The sequence below is a fragment of the Geotrypetes seraphini genome, chromosome 1 (genome assembly GCF_902459505.1).
Source record: "Geotrypetes seraphini chromosome 1, aGeoSer1.1, whole genome shotgun sequence".
In the NCBI taxonomy this organism is placed as follows: domain Eukaryota; kingdom Metazoa; phylum Chordata; class Amphibia; order Gymnophiona; family Dermophiidae; genus Geotrypetes; species Geotrypetes seraphini.
Genome location: NC_047084.1, coordinates 241,824,996 through 241,849,294, shown reverse-complemented (window position 1 = coordinate 241,849,294; position 24,299 = coordinate 241,824,996). Strand labels below are relative to the sequence as shown.

Genomic DNA, 24,299 nt, shown 5'->3' with positions numbered 1-24,299 from the left:
GTAGTCAAACTCAAACTGCGAGTTTGCAGAAAATGTCATTCATTTTCTTTGGTTTCACCTCCTTTTCCCAGTGGGCTGTGCTGTGGCCCTTCAGTTTTTCCCTTTTACAAGCAAGTTTAGAAGGAATGAGAAAGTAGAGAGATTGATGCTGGGAAGGGGGGTCAGCAGAGAAATAAGGAGAGAGGGACAAAGATGCTAGATCTGGTGTAGGAGAGATAAAAATGAATAGAACAGTGAAACTGGAATGAATCATGTAAAAAGGAGACTAGATGGAAAGGGGAGAGAGGCATAGAAAGAAGACACATACCATATGGTAGGGGGAGAAGGCAGACAGTGGATGGAAGGGGCAGATGCTGGATTGAAGAGACAGAGAGGGCAGATGCTGGAAGGAAGAGAGTGAAAAGAAGATGAAAGCAGAAACCAGAGACAACAAAAGGTAGAAAAAAATAATTTTATTTCTATTTTGTGATTAGAATACATTAGATTTTAAATATATATCCTGCTAGAGCTGGTGTTAGACAACTGGGGACTGCAAAGCCCAAGCAGTGCTTCTTTAGCTTCCAGCTGGCTTAGGGTTCTCTCTGACCAGGGGGCAGTTGCCCTAGTTGCACTCCTCTAACACTATTCCTGTCATGTATGACTGCGGTATTCTGTTAGCATGATATTTCTGTGTAGCATTCTGTAATAATTTGGCTTATTCAGTTTTCTTGATAGTAGGAAGGAGAGGGGAGACAGGGGTTTGTTGATCCTTGCTCTGTATTATTTGTATTTATAAAATGACAATTGTTTCTTTTTATACTTTAATAAAATACGTTCAATATAAAATCATAACTGAGGACTGTGTGGATGGGGTCAGATGGTTTGCGGGACCGAGCTTACGGAAATGGTTTTTTAAAAAATTTCAGTCTTAGTAGTTTGCCGGTCCATAAAATAATTATTTTATTTCCGTCGGTCCATAAGTGTAAAAAGGTTGAAGAACACTGGTGTAAGTTACACAGCCCAAAGTTTCAACATTTCACCCTACCACTGACCACGTCTTTTGTAAAGTTCTAATTAAGTGCAATTTGATGAAAAATTAGGCATGATATCACATCTGACCACCTAGAGAAGTGTTCTTCAATTTCCTGCCAGTCCGTGAAGGATCAGCTAGGAAAAAAAGGCAGCTTACTTACTTCGCGGACTACTTAGGCTAACATTTCCAGGCAGCACCGGGGCTGCTAAAGGGGAGTTCGTGTGAACTTGGCCTGGTAGCTGATGGGTTATTTTGTGTCAAAGAAGGCTATTGGAGAGCCAGATGCACACCTCGAAAGGGAGGTGCGCGAAGCAGGCGCCATGCGTGCGGTGAGTCCGGCGACTGCACTGTTTAAAGTCAGCTGCTGTGCGCTGCACAGACAGTTACCGCCACTCTTTTCCCGGTCTTCCTCAGGCTGTCTGTGGAACAAGTGGAAGATCTCCTTGCTCTTAGACCTGGCTAATAGGAATGAAGGTCCTGCTGCTGCAACATGTGGTATGAAACTGGAGCAGTAAGACAGTGAGCGCGAGATGATACTTCCCGAGCTTTTAGGTAGGCTGAGGAGGAGAAGCAGGCCTTTGTTTCTCAATTGCACTTCTCAGGAAGGTGGGGTCCCGATTGTGTGGGCTGGAGACTACAGAACTCCTTGGACCGGTAAACAGACCAGCCTGGCGGCAGCACTGATTGGCAGTTACACAAACAGCACGGTACTATGCTCTCCTTAAGTTATATATTGTATTTTGTACTCGGGGTGGGAAGGATAAGGTTTTTTTCTCTCTGTTCTTTTATTTCTTAAAAATAACATCCTTGACGATTCTTTTTAAGGTTTGTCAAACCTTCAGTGAGTCTTTACAAGGACTACTATTTCAGTAATGAAAGACTAATGCAAAAAGCTCCCAAAAAAGTGGAAAAATTGTACTTTTTTTCTAATCCCAAAATGATCGACATCTAATCAAAACAACATTTAATTTTCTTGTGACCAATCAGTACTTACATTTTACTCAAAATCTGCTGAATTTTACACCATTTGTGGCATGTTTGGAAAATTGCTTTCTTTAAAAAAAAAAAAAAATAAATAAATTATTTGTAGCCTCCTATGGTAGTTTAGTAGTGGCATTTGAGTCTACACCAGTGTTCTTCAACCGCCCGTCCACACACCGATGCCAGTCCAAGGACCGGTGCCAGTCCACAAAATAATTATTTTATTTCCAACAGTCCATAGGTGTAAAAAGGTTGAAGAACACTGACCTAGAGATACAATAGCAGTCAGATGCCTTTAAAACTAACACTTCCATTTGAAAGCAAAAATAAAAGAAAAGCTACACAAACCCTTATTTATCTTTTTCATTTATTCCCATCATAGTTGCTGACCTGAACTCTCCTTTGTTGTTAGTCACCTTCTCCGGAGGGCAGTACTGTGCAGAGCTCTCTAACACCACAATATCTATGGTCCTAGAATTGTTCCCTCGTTTTGTCTGGACATGACAGCCCCAGTTTCCTGTTGATCTGGCCTGGATATTGGATATGGTTAAGGCACTATGAAGAAAAATGGAATGTTTATACATTTGCAACAGGTATACTCAGTAACCATAAACACCTACAGCAATAATCTACAGTCCTATTAACCAAAGAAACAGAAGTGAATGAAAGACTGCATTTCATTGACTCATATGAATATATGGGCTAAACAGCTTTTTAAACACAATTCTTTGGGTAAGGTACAAAGTACTTAAAGGCTATAGTCATGGGATAAAAAAATGAGATTTTTCCCTCCTTTGAAAAAAAGAAAATAGTTTAGTAACGTTGCTTCCGAGGTCACATCTAGAAACCATATTAATTTTTAAAACCAGTGTACAGACTTGTTCATGTCACAACCAAAGCTCATGTGTTGGAACATGTCATATTTGAGTAATCAAATGTCACATTATGCAGTTGTGACCTTAGACTCAAGAGAATCTCTGAAAAATGTTTTCCTCGCTAATATTGGGTGTTATTGATACATCTCTTACATTTAAGGATCAGCTAAATTCTCTCGTTAAAAAATGTTTCTTCAGCCTCCGTATCCTGAGAAGAGTGAGAGCGCTCTTTCATCAGCAAAACTTCTCTGTGTTGGTTCAGTCAATTATCTTGTCAAGGTTGGATTATTGCAATTCAATGTATCTGGGACTCTCAAAGGTCAGTCTGCAGAGACTTCAATTGATACAGAGCACTGCTGCCAAGCTCATTTTTGGTAAGAGTAAATTTGATCACGTAACCCCATTGCTCAAGGAATTACACTGGCTTCCAGTGTACCTTAAGAGTTCAATTTAACTGCATTTATATTAGATTTAAAATTTTCTAGCATTTTTATTACTTTTAGACTGGAATGTACACAGATTTTAGATTGGAATGTACACAGATCTCATCTCGCTAGAAGTTCAAATAAATTAAAACTTACATTTCCTTCCCTTAGTGGTAAAAATAGAACTTTCAAGAGATTCAGTCACTCTTTCATTTTTAAACTAACTGAGCTCTGGAATGAGTTACCGCTTTCACTTAGAAGTCTAGGTCCCTTTGTTTTATTTCGGAAAGCTCTGAAAACTTTCTTGTTTACTAAACACTTTGGAAATTAAGCCATTCTAGATTTCATTCTTCTTTTATATTTATGTACTATACTTACATTATTGTAAACTGAGTCGAGCACCTATTGGTTGAAGACCCGGTCTATAAAATTAAGTTTTAGTTTAGTTTAATTTCTTGATATTACAGATCATTGTGAAGTAATCTGAAACACTGTTTTCTTATAACTATATAAGGTAAGCAGTAATATTTGGTTCTTATTTATTCAGATTGATAATGTTAAATTCGTGATTTTAAAAATTCTCAATGCAGTCTCAGCTATCAGTTGACAAAGGGTGACAACAGTCACATTCTGGAGGGAGAAATGGCATATGAGAAGGAGAGTAACTGCAATAGCTAAGCCAAACTGATGAAGATATACCAAATAGAGGAACCCCTTCCATCCTGTATGGGTAGTTCTGAATGAAGGCTTTCTCTAGGTTCCAACTAAGATGGAAGCCCAAAAGGAGAAGAAAACCACTGACTCAAATATCATAGCCAATATAAGAATGACATTCTTAATTCAGAACTTCATTACTTATTTATACTTTGCAATAGTACTCTAAATGCAATGTTATTTTAACTTTGCATGACCATGTAAAAATTCCAGATTCACTTATTTTTAAACTGGACAGATTCTATATAGAACAAATACTGTCTGCTCATAGTAACTGATAAAAACAGCACAAGGAAGCAAACAAGGAGATGAATTATATAAGAACCACAGCAATATGCAGGCTCAAATTAAAAAAAGGACCTGGAAGGCAAGAAAGTCTGCATAAAGCATGTTCTACCCTGTTAAAAGTATTTACCTGGCAATCAATGAACAATTATGGATCATGTTCTTCTGTACAAAAATACCCTGTGTTTCATTTGTTTCAACAATCTTCCCATCCTGATACCAAAGTACTTGCATGTCCTGATCAATATATGAAGCCATGCATTCAAAAGGAAGACTATCTCCTTCAAAGACAACCTGACGATGAGATGGTGTCATAGAAAAGGATGGCAATTCAAGCGGAGGTTCTAGAATCAAAACAAAAACACAATAATATATACAATAAAAGGCAAATAACACCACAAAGCTCATTGTTTGGGCTTCAAAACAACCCTGAAAATGGAAGAGGAAATATAATAGTACATTTGATCTGTTATAACCATAGTCAGAAAGATTAATCAACCACAGCTTTTTCAGTGACCAAGGCTGTTACAAAGACACTGTGGCAGCTACAAGAAAAAAACAAAAAAAAAACCTCACACTTCAAATTGCAGTATTCAAGAGTTAAATTTTAGCCTTGACAAAGAAAAGCAATTTTAAATGGAAAAAAGTCATAGAATAAGACTTTGGATAGAAAGTAAGAGGATCTGTAGTAGTGGAAACAAGTGTGTAAAGCAGTATATAAAAAAAATGGGTGGCCTGGTTGAACTTTGTGATCTTGAAAAATTCATAATGTAGTTTCATTCCTTGTGACACACTGTTCATTTGAGACCAGAGCTTAAAAATTGCAAAGAAAAGCAGAAGCCAATTATTGAACAATCTTTCCCTAATGCTGTTATCGATGAATGAAATTCCACTGGACAAATTAATGTCTTCGCCAACATTTGGTACAGATAAGAAAAGATTTGATGAGGCCTAGATCAGTGGTTCTCAACCCTATCCTAGGGGACCCCCAGCCAGTTGGGTTTTCAGGATATCCCTAATGAATATGCATGAGAGAGATATGCATATAATGGCGGAGACCCAACTGGCTGGGGGTCCCCCAGGACAGGGTTAAGAACACTTATACCAAGCTGCCTTTAAAACTGCATTTGCTTAGAATACAGGTATGCAAGTAGTGGAATTTCTAAAATTGTCACTCATATATCAATACTCATTTATACATGTAAACTAGCTTTTTACACATTTAAATGCCATGAATCCTTCTAATATAACCAGCTTAGTCTTCTACAGTAGAACAAGATTTTTGCTGTCTTCTTATGCAGAGGTCTATCACTCGAACTCCCCCACTTTTGGAGAAGGAGGGGTATGGGGAATGCCCATAAACCAGGCATTTGATCTGCTCAGATGAATTCAAAACAATCCCTGAAGAAACAGTAATGTGGTTAAAACATTAACAAGCCTCTGAGAGATACAAGAATGTAAGAAAAAAATACGTTAAACAAGAAAAAAACAGCCAGAACATTTGTGGAGTTCAACCATTCCTCCCATGTAATCCTATCTACATAGTCTTCAGAATCAAATAATCAGACTGACAGCAAAATCTTAGCTATGGAGCTGACCATTAAGCTAGAGTCAGAAAGCAGGCACATCAGATAAATTGCTGGGTGGGGGGGGGGGGTTTCTAGTAGATCATCCCTATCTACTAGAAAATATATCATCAAGGTAAAAACCTAATCTCTTTTTCTAGTGCATTAGTGATGGTATGCTGAACCATAAGGACGAACCTAAGCAGTCCCCAAAATCGAGGGCGGGAGAGATGAGCCTATATATAATACTGAGGACCCAAAAGTGGCATCCTCCTATGTTGCTATGTCCACCCTGTAGAACTGGGTGAAAGTATGAAGAGAGGACAAGGTGGCTGACCTACAAATCTCCTTGGGGGGAACTGCCCTTGCCCACCCAGAGGAGGCTACTTCTCTTGTCGAATGCACCTTCAATGAGATTGACGGCTGTTTGCCACAACTGATGTATGCAGAGGAAACAGCTCTACAAATCCATCTTCAGATGGTGGCCATGGAAGCGGGTTTGCCTCATCTCGCTTGATTGGTTAACATGAAAAGATTATCTGAGAGTCAAAACTCATTAGTTATCTCAAAGTTAACACAGTAGGACTCTCCTGACGTCCAAAATCTTTAAGGCCTTGTCTTTCTTCTTGGACCATGTTGGATAAAATGCTGGTAACCTAACCTCTTGTTTGACATGAAATGCCAAAATGACCTTTGGTAAGAAAGAGGGAACCATACACCAGGTTACTCCCACTTCTGTAAACTTGAAGAATGTCTCTCTGCATGACATGTCCTGCAATTCTGAGACTCTCATGGCAGAATAAATTGCCACCAAGACAACTGCTTTGACTGTCAAGATCCATGAGGGAGGTTCACACAGGGATCTGCTGAATGCCCCTAAAACTATATTAAGTTTCCAGGAGGGAAATGGGTCTCGAATCAGGGGCCTTAGTCTTAGGGTATCCTTCAGGAACTTAACTATGAGCTGCTAGTGAAGCTCTCTTTTCTCAGTCCTGGAAGCACAAGAGCCCTGCTACTTGAACTCTTCCAAGGGACATCACTGTCAATCTCTTGTCAAGGCTCTCTTGGAGAAACGCCAGTACTGATGAAATTGAGGCACTGCCCGGCTTTAACTTTTCTCTGTTGCAGCAGTGCTGAAACATCTCCCATGCCTTAGAATATGCTGAAAGAGTCATTGGCTTTTTGGCACATAGGACAGTAGCAATGACTACTACTGAGTACCCTTTTTGGACTAGTGCAGGCGCTCAAGAGTGTTATGAAAAGTGTTATGGAATTTCTAGGGCAATTGGCTCCTGCAAGAGCAAGTCTGGATGCACCTGTAGTCAGAGACTTTGCTCCTTTTATAGTCATATGAGGTCTGCATACTAAGGGCGCCTGGGCCAATCTTTCCCAAGTGATGTGCTATTTGGCAGATCACGCAGCCTATCACGGGCCAGGGGTGAATATGTACAGTAGCCCAGTCTCTGGCCATGGCTGAACCAAGGCGTCTAGCCCTGCACTTTCTGGTTCATATCTTCGGCTGAAGAACTGATTCACCTTATTGTTTATTGCAGTTGCCATGAGGTCAAACATCGGACAGCCCCATCTCCTCACAATGGCTTGGAATGCTTTCGGGGACAATGACCACTCTCCTGGGTCTAATGTCTGTCTGCTGAGATAATCCGCTTAAACATTGTCTACTCCAGCCACGTGTACTGCAGAGATCACCTGCAGGTGTGTTTCTGCCCAAAAGAACAATGCTTTCATCTCCTGCTGGAGCGGAGAACTCCTGGTGCCTCCCTGCCTGTTGATATAGGCCACTGCAGTGGTATTGTCAGAAAAGACTGAATGCCTTGCCCTCCAACGAGGAGTGCAGCCCAGACAAACTGCTTGTAGTTCCAGCCTTTTGATAGACCACTTCTGCTGCGACGGAGTTCATGTCCATGAACTGGATGACCAATGCAATGCGCACCCCAGTCAAACAAGCTGGCATCAGTTGTCAGGACGACCCATGAATTGATTCAGAGTGGGATCCTTTTCGCTAGAGACAGGGTGGAGTCACCAGCTCATGCTGTGTCTAGCGGCTGCTGTCCAAGGGAAAAGAATTTGCAGGGAGACTCTTTGAGGTGACCAGCATGACAACAAGGTGTCCTGGAGGGGGCACATGAGCACTTTTTCCCAAGGCACCACTTCTATCATGGGTGCTATTGATCCAAGGACTTGAAGGCAATGCCACCAGTAGGCGCTGGTTTAGTCAATAGGTCTATAATTTGCGTGCAAAGCTTCAGTTTGTGTGCCTCTGGAAGAAAGACCCCCAGATATTCCAGGGACTGTGTTGAAACTAGGTGGCTCTTTCAAAAGTTTACAATCTATCACAGACTCTGCAGTGTCTCCACAACTGCCGCTACTGCTCTTTCTCCTTTTGCTCGGGACAGTGCTCTGATAAACCAATCATCCTAATTATGGGTGCACCTGCCAACTTGCTCTGTGAAGTTGAGCATCCACCGGTACCACCATAACCTTGGTGAAAGATCAGGGTGCTGTTGCCAGCCCAAAGGGAAGCGCTGAGAATTGATAGTGGTTCTCCAACACATGGAATCTCAGGAACATTCTGTGTTCCAGGAAGACTGAGATGTGAAAAGTAAGCTTCCGTCAAATCTAGGGTGGCCAGAAACTCTCCTGGCTCCACCGCTGCAAAGACGGACCAGTCTCCATCTGGAACTCTCTGCGTTGACATATTTCAGATAAAGGATGGGCCTCCACTCTTCTGATCCTTTCTTGGGCACAACAAAGCATATGGCGTACCTGGAGGAGCCCAAGTCTTCTGGAAGGATTGGTTCTATGGCTTGAAAATACAGCAACCTTTGTAACATTGTCCAGACCTTTTCTGCCTCACTTAATAAAACTTGTACCTCGCTTAGTAAAACTAAATAAGCGATTCATCAAACTAAAATAAAACTTGAAACTTCTCTGGCTGGCCTGCTGGCGAATTCACAAACCAGTTGGAGAGAGGGTGCGCAAACTTTATCTTGTAACCCTTTCTGATAATCTCAAAGACCCAGGAGTTGGACATTATCAATTCCCTGGCCACCAGGTAGTCCGAGAGCTGATCGCCAATCTTCACAAGAGCAGCTTGAGAGCTGGCGTCATTGTGGCTTTTGGCTGGCACTGTGGAGTGGGAACCTGAGCCTTGGTTCTTCTGGTTCCCGTAGAATTTCTGTGTGGAACATTGAAAGTTTCTTTGGGTAAAGGCTCCTGTTGAGTACTGGCGAGAGCAGTGGAACCTACAAAAGAAACCCGGACTCTGACTTCCAGCTGTTCAGGATCTGATGTCTGGAAAAGATCTAGGTCTGTGATCCTGTATACTGGCCATAAGGTCATCTAGGCTCTTGCCAAACCACATCTGGCTTCTGAATGGGAGCCTGCTCAGCACTGCTTCAGATATCGAATCACCTGCCCATTGCCTGATCCAAAGCACACCATGGATGGAGATTGAAAATGCTGAGACTTTTTCCATGACTGATTATATAATAGAGTGCATCCACTACATAGTATATTTCAGCTAGCACAAGCTGTGGCAGGGGCTCAGAATCCGCCAGGCTCTGATTTCAAAGTCTGAAATGACAGGTGCGTGAAATAAAGGAGGCAGCAGCTGCAATCTTAATCCCTAAGGCTAGAACTTCAAATTGTTTTCTGAGGACCATATCCAATCTGTGGTCTGCAGATCCTTTAAGACCACGCCTCCCTCACTGGATAGGGAAGTACTTTTGGTTACTTGGACAACCTGGGAATCCACCTTTAGCATAACAAATATATGCTAAAATTCCTAATCCCTGGGATACAATTTAGCCATGGTTTTAGCCACCCTCAGGGAGTCATTAGGGGGTCTCCTGGAGCTCTGTGAGAAGACTCTTCATGTCCGGGTGCCACAGAAAAAATATGGATTGAGCCCAGACCCTGCTCAGAAGAGAATACTGGGAGGATGGGATTTTTAAAGGATCTATCTTTAGTTCTTGAAAGAACTCAGTAATGATCTCTAGTAATGCAGAGGACTTAAAGTTGGCAAATGGAGGGATCCTCTCCCTGCTCTTTGTCCAAACTCACTTCCTGGTCCTCTGGATGGGAGGCTGCTTCTGCCTTGTGCTTAAGCTTGCTAGAGGAGATTAATAAATTCTGGGATTAAAGGCCCGAGAGGGAAACGCTCCTTGCCTCTATGGTGCGCATGGCTGCTGTCCCGGGGCTCCAAGAGGTGTTTCATTCCCCCTGATAGGACCATCTGCCTTTCTCCAGCTTCCAGGGCCTGTGAAGGGGCTAAGCCTGAAGCTCCCACCCGTATCGTATCCGTCTCGTATGGCACACGGACGCTCCTCAGCCACCCATTCAGAACAAATAAGGTATGATACAGGGGCATTAGGATTTGAGGATTCTATCCCTATTAGTTTTGAGCAAAATCAGGTGTTTTAAAAAAGTTGAAGAACTTTGAAAAAAAACTGGAAAATCTAAGATGGCCATTGCAGCAGCATTTTCGCGTCAAAAATATCTTAAAAATGCTGCAGGGCTGACCAAAAAGCACCAAATATATGATTTTAGGGGAGGGGAACCAAAAGATCTAACTGCAGAAAAATTTAAAAACATTTTTCAAGACCTACCCGATTGTCGCCATAGGCTGTCACAGCCTGTACTCACAGATCATGTGCTGGGGAAATGGGGCTGCAGCCTGCTTCATTCAGTTCCTTGAAAAAGCAACTGAATCTGGAGGGGGTTCACTGCCTCAAACTGCTGGTCAGCTGCCACACTGACATCTTTGGGCTGCCAGTCCAAATCCTCTATCCCCCCCTCAAAGGCCGCAATCAACACAGAAAAGGAGTGGCGGAGTTGAAGCTGCAGCTGGCACCATGAGCGGCCCGGACACTATTGATGCCTAACAGCCTATGCTCAAGCTCCAGACCAAATCAAGGAAGCAAGCAAATGCTGAGGGCCCAGAACCTTGAGCTCCACAAATCTTCAGCAAGCTGGCTATACAGATCCCCCAAGGATACACCCAACAGCTACATACTAAAATGTCTGCTCCTCTCCAAGCGGGCACAGAAGTTCCTTGGAGCAGCGTAAAAAACTGCAAACAGACCAAAAACTGAAAAAGGGACCGCAAAACAAAAAAAAAATAAATGGAGCAGATCAGACAGACATCTTCATGCTTACCTGCAGAAGGAAAAAATAAAGGGGGCAGTAGAGTATATGGAGAAGTAGGAGGAGTTAAAAAGCTGTATGTTTGCGAGCACAGATGAGTACCGTATGGGTCAACATACCATCCCTACTGCACTGGAAAACCATGCTATTTTATGGAAAGAACACATTTTTCCAGGTCTGTCTTAGAATACCCAATTGTCAAGGATGGCTTGTTTGGCTTTAAAGAGTCAGGTTTGGCTATTGGAGCTAATTTTTTCTGTTTCCCTTGTAAACGTTATATATAGTGTCCCCTGAAATGTAATATTTTATGACTCTGAAATAAACTTTATTATGAGTAAACACACGTTATAAACTACGCAATGCAGTCACCATCAATGGATATGACATATGACAAATGTGTTTTAAACAGTGGTAATTAAATCTCGAGCATAAGCGGCTCTTAGCCCCCGTTCAATATAAGAGGTAGGAAAAAGCCTCAGAACCTCACTTACACCATATAAAAACTGAGTGGTAGTTCAGGGGTAAGGGAACCTCCAGTGTTCTCCCCAGAAATTTTTTCCAGCCGGGTGGCATGAAAAAGTAGCCGGGTGGGGCGGGACGGGGAAATTTGGTGGTGGGGAAAATTAAGGGCTCCTTTTACTAAGCTGCAATAGCGTTTTTAGCGCATGCAGAATTGCCGCGCTACACGGCTAGAAGTAACGCCAGCTCAATGCTGGCATTAGTGTTTAGCACGTGCGGCAATTCTGCGTGAGCTAAACGCGTGGTAAAACTGCTAGCGCAGCTTAGTAAAAAGAGCCCTAAATGTGTACTATTTGTATTAGTTAATTATTAGTAGTTATTTTCCAATGCTCAGTATGACTGCCTTTCTTAAGGTTTGACACTTGTTCCATAATTTTTTATTAAATTTAAGAAGTATGTAATTCTAGAAGTGAATAATTAGATATTTGCCCTCTTTCAAATGGTATAGAGCAGCGTCTCTCAAACTTTTTTAACTCCGGCACACTAAACAGAGCAAATGTTTTTTGTGGCACACTAAATGCAGCAAATGTTTTTCATGGCTGGAAAAAATTTCTGGGGAGAACACTGTTGCCATTAGTTTTCAAGGTCCAATCACGTCAAAGAATGATGCTTATCTGAGCAGTTGAATAATAAAAAGAATGGATAAGATAACATGAGAAGTGAAATTGTCATGAATCAGAGGGATACATACCCTGTAGGTCCTAAAAGCAGGCTCGTGGATTAGATATAAACTATGAAGGCAGTGAGGTACCTAGCAAATGTGACACCCGAGGCCCATCATTTTTTTTACACCCCCCCATCTGTATGAAAAACATGATTTTTAGTAACAATCCACACATCACACAAGAGTGTACCTAGGAAAAGGCAGCATCTTTCATACTGCAGTGAGAAGTACAACATCAATACACCCATTGTAAAACTAAACAAGCCAGACTAGTACAGATCAATCCTACACCGTCAATCCTAACAGAAAACCATGTCTTTCGAACACACAGAACACACCTTCGCCTAGTATGGAATATGTAATCACAACTAACCCCTCCCTCTTTTACAAAACTATAATGTGGATTTTAGCCATGGTGGTAACAGCTCAGACTCTCATAGAATTCTGAGCAATTACCACTATGGCCGTTGCTTAAAAAAACCCTCTACAGTTTTGTAAAAGGAGGGATAAAATAGAAAAACGTAGACAAAGGTTAAATTGAACCACCACGAAGCTGGACTCTGTATACAATGCAATACCACAGAAACAGCGATGCATCTCCCCTAAAGCAAAAAAAAATAAATATAATTTTTTTCTACATTGTCTTCTCTGGTTTCTGCTTTCCTCAAAGTCTTGTCACTCTCTTCCTTTCATCCACTGTCTACCCTCTGCCCCTTCTATATGGCATCTTCTCTCCTTGTATTCCCCTTCCATCTCTCCCTTCACCCCTATTATTCTGGCATCCATCTTCTTCCCTTCCCTCCTCCAATGGTCTGGCATCTCTCTCCTGTTCTTCCCTTCTCTCTCCCACACGTCCATGGTCTGGCATTTCACTCTCTCCTCTCCCTTCCCCCCACTTCCATCAGCATCTACCCCCTTTCTTTCCCTCCAACCCAATTCCATCCAGTATCCTTCTCCCTTATGTCTCTCTCTCTCCTTTCCCTGCACACCAATTCCATCAGCATCTGCCCCCTTTCTCTCCCTCCACCACCATTCCATACCACCCTGACCCCCTTTTCTCCCTCTAACACCCTTCTATGCTCCTCTCTCCCTCCAAACCAGCAAGGTCCCATGATGACTGCTTCTGTTGCCTCTGCCTCTGGAAGATGTAAGTGATGTTGGAGGGGGTGGGCCGGAAGACACAGGGAGTTGTGGCAAGGTTCCGCAATGACTGCAGCTGCCAGTCCACCCCTTTCGACGCCACTTACGTCTTCCGGAGGCAGAGGCGGCCAATGCAGTCTTCGCAGGACTTTCCTGCACTTCAGTGTGGCTGCTGACTATGCTTCGGAATAAGTACGGCAGCCGCGCTGAGGTGCAGGTGCCATTTAGAGCAGCTCGGAAATTCTGGATCCGGCCAGCTGTGTACCCCTCTAAGGCTGGCACCCGGGGCAGTCTGCCACTGTATGAGGGGACTAAAAATAATAAAAAGAATGGATAACTTGACCGAATTAGACATGTCATACAATTATAACCACAAAAATATGTCATAAAATGTAATTCTAAACTCAAAAGACTCCAGACGAAAAGCAGACTATAGAAAGAAACCAGAAAAGACCGGGTAGATGAAAAGTGAAACCTGGGAAAGATCTAAATTATTGTTCAAATGAGCTTCTATTAAAACCAAAGAATAAAACCACAGCACTCGGGAAAGTAAAAAAGGGAAAGTAAAATGGACTTACCGAAAAGGTCTCTGCACTGATGAGATAAACTCGTACGCAGAATAAATGTGAACTCGCGACAGTGTTTGATCTGTTGAAAGAGGCGCCAAAACAGTGTCGGCAGTGGATTGAATGCACACTGATAGGGGAGGGGCATCGGGCTGTTAAAAAAGGCTGTTTTAATAAATAAATACTGGTGAAAAACTAAATAAAAAAACCAAAACCATGATAAAATGCCGAACCTGACTGCAAGTGGTAGTGAAAGTAGCATAAGGCACCCGTAGTACTGTTAGTGCCAGAGCTGCTTAGAATAAAGAACCGTGCTGTACATGAGGAGAAAAAAAGAAAGAATGAGGTGATAAGATGTAAAGTGCTGGCCCCTCACTGCACCACTTGATAAAACTAAGGAGCGATGTTCTAGAGCAGGGGTGCTCACACTTTTTGGGCTTGCGAGCTACTTTTAAAATGACCAAGTCAAAATGATCTACCAACAATAAAATTTTAAAAAAACACAAAGCACACTGTACGCATAGAAAATGTTAATTATCATTCCTATTCCGGGGGTTTTTCAAAGAGGTCAAGGCAGATGACTCTATGCACTGTCACCTCAGTAACAACCATACAAAAATAGACAAATATACCCCCTCCCTTTTTACTAAACCACGATAGCAGTTTTTAGCTCAGGGAGCTGCGCTAAATGCCCAGCGCTGCTCTCGACGCTCATAGGCTCCCTGCGCTAAAAACCTCTATTGCGGTTTAGTAAAAGGGGACCTTAGTGTAAAATATAGACAGCTGATATAAATTCAGACACATTTTGATCACTAAATTTAAAATAAAATCATTTTTCCTACCTTGTCTGGTGATTTCATGAGTCTCTGTTTTGCACTTTCTTCTTCTGACTGTGCATCCAATCTTTCTTCCCTTCTTTTAGCCTATATGCTTCCTCTCCTCCAGACCTCATTCCCTCCCCCAAACTTTCCTTCCTCTCTCCCTGCCCTTTCTTTCTCTTTGCCTCCCTTTATTTTTTTTCTGTTTCTCTTCTTTCCTTCTGTCTCCTTGCCTGCCCTTTTTCTTTCTTTCTCCCTGCCCTCCCACAAGCCACTCCCACTGCCATCGGGGACCAGGACCCAAACCGCCACCAATAACAGGCCCGAAAGCCGACGCTGCCCCAAGCTCTCCCTGCTTCGGCCGACCAGTATTCCTCTCCCCGAAGTCAATTCTGCCGTCGGGGAGAGGAAGGCTGATTGGCCCAAGATCGCGATCCACCTATTGGGGGAAATGCTGTCGGGTCCTGCCTTCGCGGAAACAGAAAGTAGGCAGGACCCAGCAGCAAGAAGAGCAAATGCTTCACTAACCTGTCTCCCGCCTTAGCCCGTAGCGAACGCTTGCTTCAGGGCTCTCAACATGTGTGTGCCGGCTTCCCTTCTCCCCCCCCCCCGAACATAACTTCCGGTTTTGGAGGGAAGAGAAGGGAATCCGGCACGAACATGTTGAGAGCCCTGAAGCAAACGTTCGCTACGGGCTAAGGCGGGAGACAGGTTAGTGAAGCATTTGCTCTTCTTGCTACCGGGTCCTGCCTACTTTCTGTTTCCGCGAAGGCAGGACCCGGCAGCATTTCCCCCAATAGAGCCCCGGAGCATAAGTTAGCTACGGGCTGAAATCTCCAAGCCGGGTTTTTTTAGTTGTTTTTTTAATGTTCAGCAGCGGCGGAGGCAGCAGATGATAGCCGGGCGCTGGTCTAAATTAGCTGGGCGGACCGCCCAGCTAAAAGGCCCTAGGGAGAACACTGGGAACCTCATCGGCATAAAAAACCTCCTCAGTTGAACTTTCTAATAAAATTTTGTGCAATTCAAGAGACTTAAGCCACTTGTACATTAAACAAAATATGTCTAATACTCATCTGAAAGAAGGATCCACCACACCAATGATGGCCAGTGTTTTGCCTGTGCCGGCTGCTTCAGGATATGGAATATTGGTCCTCTCTTGCTGCTTGCATAAGTATGGACCTCTTAATCCACTCCACGAAAGCTTTCCACAGTTATGCAAAGCAGGAAGAGGGGACCACTATTCTACATCATGAAGCAGTCAACACAGGCGAAACGCTGGCCATCATCAGTGTGGCAGATCCTTCGTTCAGATGAGTACTGGACATATCCTGTTTAAAGTACAACTAGTTTAAATATCTTGCATTGCTCAAGGCTTTATTAGAAGGTTCAACTGAGGAGGTTTTTTATGCCGATGAGGTTCCCTTACCCCTGAATTACTAACCACTCGGTTTTTTATATAGTGTAGGTGGGGTTCTGAGGTTTTTCCCTACCTCTTTTTCCTACCTCTTATTTTGAACTGGGTCTAAGAACTATTTACCACTGTTTAAAACACATTTGTCATATGGCATATCCACTGATGGTGACTGCATTGCGTAGAATTTTTTTCCTGACTTATTTTCCATTTGTGTATTTTATGAAATGTGTATTTCATAAAAACAAGAAATAATACAGTAAAATCTGTAGGAGTGATGAGCACTTTTTTGAGAATGCTGTCACAATTTATAATATTTTTAAAATATATATATTTATGGATATGATTGTCTTTTTTTTTTTTTAACAGAACCACTGAAGTCTAAATCCTGGATTTGCACTAGTAATTCTAGCGAGAGAATGCAGAGATCTTTTTTTTTTTTCTATATCAGTTAGACTATTCACACATTCACCTAATGTTAAATCCAGTTTTTGTTTGGTTGTGCAGTTTGGTTTCATGATTCTAATAGCTGGGTACCTCAATGACTTTCAAAATTAGATTTAGGGACTATACTATGACTATACTAGGGACTATACTATGACTAAAATATAACCTAATCCATAAAAAGGATGCAACTTTCTCACCATCTTCAACTTAGAATAATCTATCCTCTATCTAGCTATCTGTGGTTCCATATTCAAGCTTTTATGTGGAGTTAAATAATTGGCTGAATCCATTTTTTTCACAAGTCTTTTCCCTATATAACTATATGTCTTAATCAAAGCATTCTGGATTTTTTTTTTTTAATTTATAAGAGCTTAAGGTATGAGGAATTATTTATTACAGGTTTGGTAGCAAGAAGAGCAAGGTTTGGTAATTATTGTTTTATTAATTTTATAAAGTCTTTTTTGTGTGTAAAGCATGTTTCACAAACAGAAACAGGATCTAAAATTGCAAGGTAGAATATGTGCATATAAATATGTGCAATGGACACTTATAAGCACACCAAACACAGCTGTTACTGGGATGTCATTTGGATGGAGTTGCAATATATGCACATATTTTTTTTAATATTGTATGTATATGCAGAGAAGACATGCATATATTTACACCTTTGGTGCAGTTGTAAATCTGTGTACTAGTGGAGGTACAGTAATTATAAAAGCCTATTTTATAAAGGCATATAAGTATCTACGTTACCTTTACAAAACAGTGGCTCAGTATGACCACTTTTCAAACAACGTGGCTCTATCTCCAAATATCCCTAGGCCTGAGTGTCCCCAAATGGAGTTGAGAGCATTGCTTTTGGGTTCAAGACCTGGGCAGGCCCTCCATAATGATATTATGGCCTGCACCTCCAACAAGTCAAGCTTTCAGCGACATTATGAATGGTGCTGCACCCACACAAAAACTGATAGGTGCTGCCCTAAGCTCTCTTCAACGTGAACAAATACATTTTGATACAATATCAACTTAAGTTTTATTCTTATAATCCCAGCAATGAACAGATAAATTATATCTATCCATATAAGTCAGTGGTCTCAAACTCGCGGCCCGTCAGGTACTATTTTGAGGCCCTCGGTATGTTTATCAAAATCACAAAAGAACAATAAAACAGTTTCTTGATCATATGTATCTTTACCTATAAATTACAATATTATTATTAAGACTTAGCCAAAAGTAAGATTTATAAACTATAATGAGTTTTACCTCATGCAAAATTGTCATTTCTTTAATAAGACATTAACTATTTTTTTCTGAGGCCCTCCAAGCCCAAAATGTGGCCCTGCAAAGGGTTTGAGTTTGAGACCACTGATATAAGTGCTTCTAAATATTGATCAGAGATACTTTAGACATTCCCAGAGTGTACATTACTTACACTTTACTCTTCATTGTTTCTCTTACCGCAAGTTAGGAATTCTTGTCTGATACCAGTCACAAGTTGGCCCTGCAGTGACTTAGGGTAGGCACATTTTGTCTCTTTCACTGTCACATTTCTTTCTTTTATCCATTGGAACAGCCAGAGTATATTGCAGTCACATAAAAAATAATCTGTTTGAAATTCTCTGTAATGAAACAATTATATTTCCAAAGACTTTAAGAAATACAGAATTGTACAATTCTTATTTATGATTTTTGATTAGGACTTACAAAAAAAAAAAAAAAAAAAAAAGCACTTGTAAAAATCGTTTCACACCTGAAGAAATGCAGATTTTTTTTTAAAAAAAATCATAAATACAGTATGTGAACCTTCAAAAAGAGATATCTTCTTCAAATATTTATTTAAGTTATTTATATACTGCCTATCAACGGAGGTAGTCGAAGCAGTTTACATTCAGGTACTCAAGCATTTTTCCCTATCTGTCCCAGCGGGCTCACAATCTAACTTTTACAATGATTTATCAGGAATATTTAATTCATGACTTATAAAGCCAGGGGTATCAAACTGCAGTGCTGAAGGGCTGCAAATCAGTCAGATATCTAGGCTTTAAAGCTGTCCATAAGGGGATGGAGAGAAATTTGCAAGCATTCCCCCCCCACTGTATACATAAATGTCTCATACCTATTCATTAAGGCCCAAATTCTATATACATGTGTCCGGTATTGCGCATGCAAATCGGAGCACACAACTGATTTGCGCATACAACTTAAATTGTTTAACAAGTCAAATGGTGCTTATAATGGGCAGTTGGCAATTAAAAACTAATAACTGGCACCAATTATATATTACATACACAACTTTGTAGGCACATTCTATAGTGGTGTGTGTCATTGCTAATGTGTGAATCTCAAAGGGGGGTGTGACCAGGGGACAAACATGGGTGAATCATATTTGTTCCTAAAAGTTAGGTGCACTGCTATAGAATATGTCCGATACATGCACAACTTACAACGCTAGCCAAATTATTATGGATTTTGGCAATGCTGAGAGCTGCTGTACAGTAAAATCTGTGTAAACTAGACTGTGTTTGTCTGATGCTTACAGCATAGAATATGCTACCTCAGAATGACAGCTGAGATGGAAGACTACTGTATCTTTCATTGGCTGCTCAGGCCAGCTCAATTACATTGCAGTACAGATGGACCATAGCAAATTGTTATATATTGTAGGATGATTGATACTACAGACTGAAATACCTCATTTTTGGGTGTACTTGGTATCTATTAAGTACAAGGTATTTAACAAGCCTTTCCTTCTCATTAGTGAGTAGTTGTACACTTCTTCCTCCGTATCCACTGGGTTAGGGGCAGAGGTGGCCCGCGAATATTAAAAAAACGCAAATAATATTTGGGCCGGCTCTGACCCACCCCCCCACTTTCCCCCGGCATATCTTAAGCCTTACCTGGTGGTCTAGCGGGTTTTGGGGGCAGGAACAATCTTCCTACGCTCCTGCCCCGTCCAGATCACTCATAGGAAATGGCTGCCGTGAGCTCCCGTCGTAGTCTCGAGAGCCGCTTAGAGCCGCTTATAATAAAGCACTGTGTAGCTTTGGGCAGCAAGGCTTCCAGATTTAATTCCTGCAGGGAATCTGTAATAATCTCCAGCAATGCTATTGGCTTGAAATGGTGGTGTACCGTTGGGTCCTCCCTTTGATTAAGGGCCACCACTGACTCTTGACAAGCGGCCTCTGTTTCAGAGCCCAAATCTCCTAAGAGCGAAGATTCATTCTGGGGCAGAAAAGGCATTGACTCTGGGGTCTCTCCAATCTTTCTCTGACTGGTCTGGTTCCTGATTGGAAACCTTTGCTGGAGAAGCACACTTTGGGAAGTAAAACTCCTGTGAGAAGCCACAGGTGCACTTTCAGCAGGTGCAGAAAAACTCTGACAATTTAAGTAAGCTTTCCACATGAGACACAAAATCAGGGATAAAGCCCTAAGTAGGAAGATCAGAGTACCCTTCAAGGACTCACCTTGTTGTCCCTTGGGTTCTCTGGTGTCCACGCCTCTGCGTTTCACCAACTCATCCTCCAAAGGCTCTAGGAGGGATTTTCACCCTGACAAATGAGCCCCTTGCGATTCCCCAGCCTTAGAGGTACAACAGAGTTAAGCCCAAGGCCTTCACCCCCCTTTTTATGTGCATCATGACATGTGGCATATGGATACTCCTCAGCCAGTGCAAACCTGGTATGTTACCAACATTTTTAAAATTAACTCCGTCTCACAATCAGCTCAAGTAAGTCCCCCAAATTCTGTAGAGCTAGCAAATTATTTGTCAGAAAATTAATAATCTATGATCATCTTGTTCATTGGTTGTAAGTAAGAAACAGGAATTCCTACCTCTGCTTACCTTCTCTTCTTATGTCAATCTAGAGTAGGGTACTTTTGCTAATCCTGATTGGGATGAGTTTAGGAAATTTTTATAGTAAATATGTGAAATCATACTGTTCATTAGATATATGCTCCCCGGCAGTGATGAAACTAGCGCCTTTACAGTTTCAATTACATCTGTTTATCTGGATAACTTATCTGCTCAACAGTGGCACTTTTCTTCCATCTGGAGGTCATATCATCATAACTCCAATTCCCAAGGATCCTAAGGGATCTGTATCCCTGGTAGCTAATTATAGGTCCATTGCGCCAATCCCATTCTTTATAAAAATTATGGAAGGTTTAGTAAATAACCCAACTGTTGAATTATTTGGAACATTTCTCCATTTTGCATGGATCACAGTCAGGATTTAGACCATCATATAGTACAGAGACAGTTCTGGCATCACTAATGGATAATTTATGTACCGTATTTTCGCGGATATAACGCGCACCATTGTAAAACGCGCACAGGGGTATAGCGCGCAGAAATCACGATGATATGTACAAAAACTTTTCTATACCGCGCTCAGGCATATAACGCGCATGCTGCCCGACTCTCCTCTGGCCACCCCGACTCTCCTTTCGCTCTCCCCGACTCTCCTCTGGCCACCCCGACTCTCCTTTCGCCCTCCCCGACTCTCCTCTGGTTGCCCCGACTCACCCTGACTTTCGGTGCACTGCCCCGACTCTCCTCTGGTTGCCCCGACTCACCGTTCACCCGCCCTGACTTTCGGTGCACTGCCCCGCCTCTCCGTGCCTGTCCCCCTTGAAGTCCTGTCCCCCCTTGAAGGTCTGCCTGTCCCCCCTTGAAGATCTGCCTGTCCCCCCTTGAAGTCCTGTCCCCATCCTGAAAGCCTGATGCCCCCCCTCGACGTCCGATTCTTCTCCCCCCTCGGCAGGACCACTCGCACCCCCACCCCGAAGGACCGCCGACTCCCCGACAATATTGGGCCAGGAGGGAGCCCAAATCCTCCTGGCCACGGCGACCCCCTAACCCCACCCCGCACTACATTACGGGCAGGAGGGATCCCAGGCCCTCCTGCCCTCGACATAAACCCCCTCCCCCCAACGACCGCCCCCCCCCCAAGAACCTCCGCCCGTCCCCCAGCCGACCCGCGACCCCCCTGGCCGACCCCCACGACACCCCCACCCGCCTTCCCCGTACTTTGTGTAGTTGGGCCAGAAGGGAGCCCAAACCCTCCTGGCCACGGCGACCCCCTAACCCCACCCCGCACTACATTACGGGCAGGAGGGATCCCAGGCCCTCCTGCCCTCGACGCAAACCCCCCTCCCTCCAACGACCGCCCCCCCCCAAGAACCTCCGACCGACCCGCGACCCCCCTGGCCGACCCCCCCACCCCCCTTCCCCGTACCTTTGGAAGTTGGCCGGACAGACGGGAGCCAAACCCGCCTGTCCGGCAGGCAGCCAACGAAGGAATGAGGCCGGATTGGCCCATCCGTCCTAAAGGTCCGCCTACTGGTGGGGCCTAAGGCGCGTGGGCCAATCAGAATAGGCCCTGGAGCCTTAGGTCCCACCTGGGGGCGCGGCCTGAGGCACATGGGCCAAACCCGACCATGTGTCTCAGGCCGCGCCCCCAGGTGGGACCTAAGGCTCCAGGGCCTATTCTGATTGGCCCACGCGCCTTAGGCCCCACCAGTAGGCGGAGCTTTAGGACGGATGGGCCAATCCGGCCTCATTCCTTCGTTGGCTGCCTGCCGGACAGGCGGGTTTGGCTCCCGTCTGTCCGGCCAACTTCCAAAGGTACGGGGAAGGGGGGTGGGGGGGTCGGCCAGGGGGGTCGCGGGTCGGTCGGAGGTTCTTGGGGGGGGCGGTCGTTGGAGGGAGGGGGGTTTGCGTCGAGGGCAGGAGGGCCTGGGATCCCTCCTGCCCGTAATGTAGTGCGGGGTGGGGTTAGGGGGTCGCCGTGGCCAGGAGGGTTTGGGCTCCCTTCTGGCCCAACTACACAAATTACGGGGAAGGCGGGTGGGGGTGTCGTGGGGGTCGGCCAGGGGGGTCGCGGGGCGGCTGGGGGGCGGGCGGAGGTTCTTGGGGGGGGGCGGTCGTTGGGGGGAGGGGGTTTGCGTCGAGGGCAGGAGGGCCTGGGATCCCTCCTGCCCGTAATGTAGTGCGGGGTGGGGTTAGGGGGTCGCCGTGGCCAGGAGGATTTGGGCTCCCTCCTGGCCCAATATTGTCGGGGAGTCGGCGGTCCTTCGGGGTGGGGGTGCGAGTGGTCCTGCCGAGGGGGGAGAAGAATCGGACGTCGGGGAGTCGGCCGGGCAAGAGGGCTTGGGCTCCCTCTTGCTCCGATCGTGGATGCGGGTGCGGGTGGGAGCGCGTGCGAGCGGTCGTTCGGAGTGGGGGTGCGAGCGGTCCTGCTGGGGGGGTGAATCGGGCGTCGGGCGGGGTGGGAACTATGTTTAAAAACTTTTGTATACCGCGCTCAGGCATATAACGCGCGAGGGGTATGCGCGGTACGTAAAATCACGTATAACGCGCGCGTTATATCCGCGAAAATACGGTAGTCTTTTCAGTAAGGGTGTTAGTGCTCTGATTTTGCAGCTGGATCTAAGCAGTGTGTTTGACCTTGTGGACCATGATAAACTATTGGAATGTCTGGATGCTATAGGCATACATGGTCATGTTTTGAAATGGTTTGAGGGTTTTCTTAAATTTAGAACTTATCAAGTAAAGGTCAACAATGAGCTTTCAAACAGTTGAAGTAACCCTTGTGGAGTACCTCAGGGGTCTCCTCCGTCTCCATTGCTTTTTAATATTTATTTGGCCTCTTTAGGCAATAGATTATCCCAGTTCAAAATTAAATTATTTAGCTATGCAGACAATATCACTATTTTAATTCATGTACATACTTCTTTCTGCCAAATCAATCATACTGTAGTTGAGATTCTACAGATAATTAAATTTTGGATGCCAGAATTTAAATTGAAAATTAACACAGAAAAAAAACAAATTTTTCTTTGCATCACCGAATTTAAATGAAGATGTTATATCTATTGTTTTAAATAATAAAATCTATAGTATCCAGTCAACCATAAAGATACTTGGTGTAATTCTAGATCGTACCCTTACTATGAAAAATCAGGTTGACTCGTTGGTTGAAAGGGTTTCTATACTTTATGGAAACTAAGAACTATAAGAGCATATTTTGATATTAACTCCTTTTGATTGTTGGTTCACTTATTGGTCCTTAGTCAGTTGGACTATTTTAACATTGTTTATCTTGTTGGTACCCAGAAAATTCTTCATAGACTGCGCATAATTCAGAATGCAGCAGTCAGATTGATTTTTAATTTAAAGAAGTATGATCATGCCACTGATTTTTATCGCCGATTGCATTGGCTCCCAGTTGAGGCACGGGTTAAATTTAAGCTTGGATGTATTTGCTTTAAGGCGATAACAGGTTCAATTCCTGAGTATCTTATGGAATCTTTTTATCATTACAAATTCTAAACATTCTAGAAAATCTCATCCATTATTTTCATTCCCTTCTGTAAAGGGATGTAAATATAAGAAATTTAAGGATCGATTGTTATCTTTTCAGGTAGCCTTATGGACTAGGGATTTAACTCACATATTCATATTCTCAAATTCGTATCAACAATTTTGATGTGCTTTAAAGACGTATCTTTTTAAGGAATCTTTTGGAATTTAGATATTGAATGTTTATTCATTTGTATTACTAGTCTTTGTGAACCACATAGAACTTAATGGTATTTGCGGTATACAAGTGAGTTTTATGTTATGTTATTGATTTTAAGCAGATAGAGGCTTTTTAATCAAAAATGGGAAATCCAAGATGGCCACCATGGTGTTTTAATGCCAAAACAT

The 24,299-nt window shown here is 43.3% G+C and overlaps 1 protein-coding gene across 1 annotated transcript in view; it reads right to left on the bottom strand.

Annotated features, from left to right (window-relative positions):
* The window catches only part of ADGRA3 (adhesion G protein-coupled receptor A3), a 194,023-nt gene that overhangs the window by 78,588 nt on the left and 91,136 nt on the right, over positions 1-24,299 (bottom strand). Inside the window, exons 6-8 of the mRNA XM_033948486.1 lie at positions 18,047-18,207; positions 4,423-4,636; positions 2,384-2,548 (exon numbers count right to left, since the gene is read on the bottom strand). Of these exons, the coding sequence (XP_033804377.1) occupies positions 2,384-2,548; positions 4,423-4,636; positions 18,047-18,207 (540 nt within the window). The remainder of the gene's footprint in view (positions 1-2,383; positions 2,549-4,422; positions 4,637-18,046; positions 18,208-24,299) is intronic.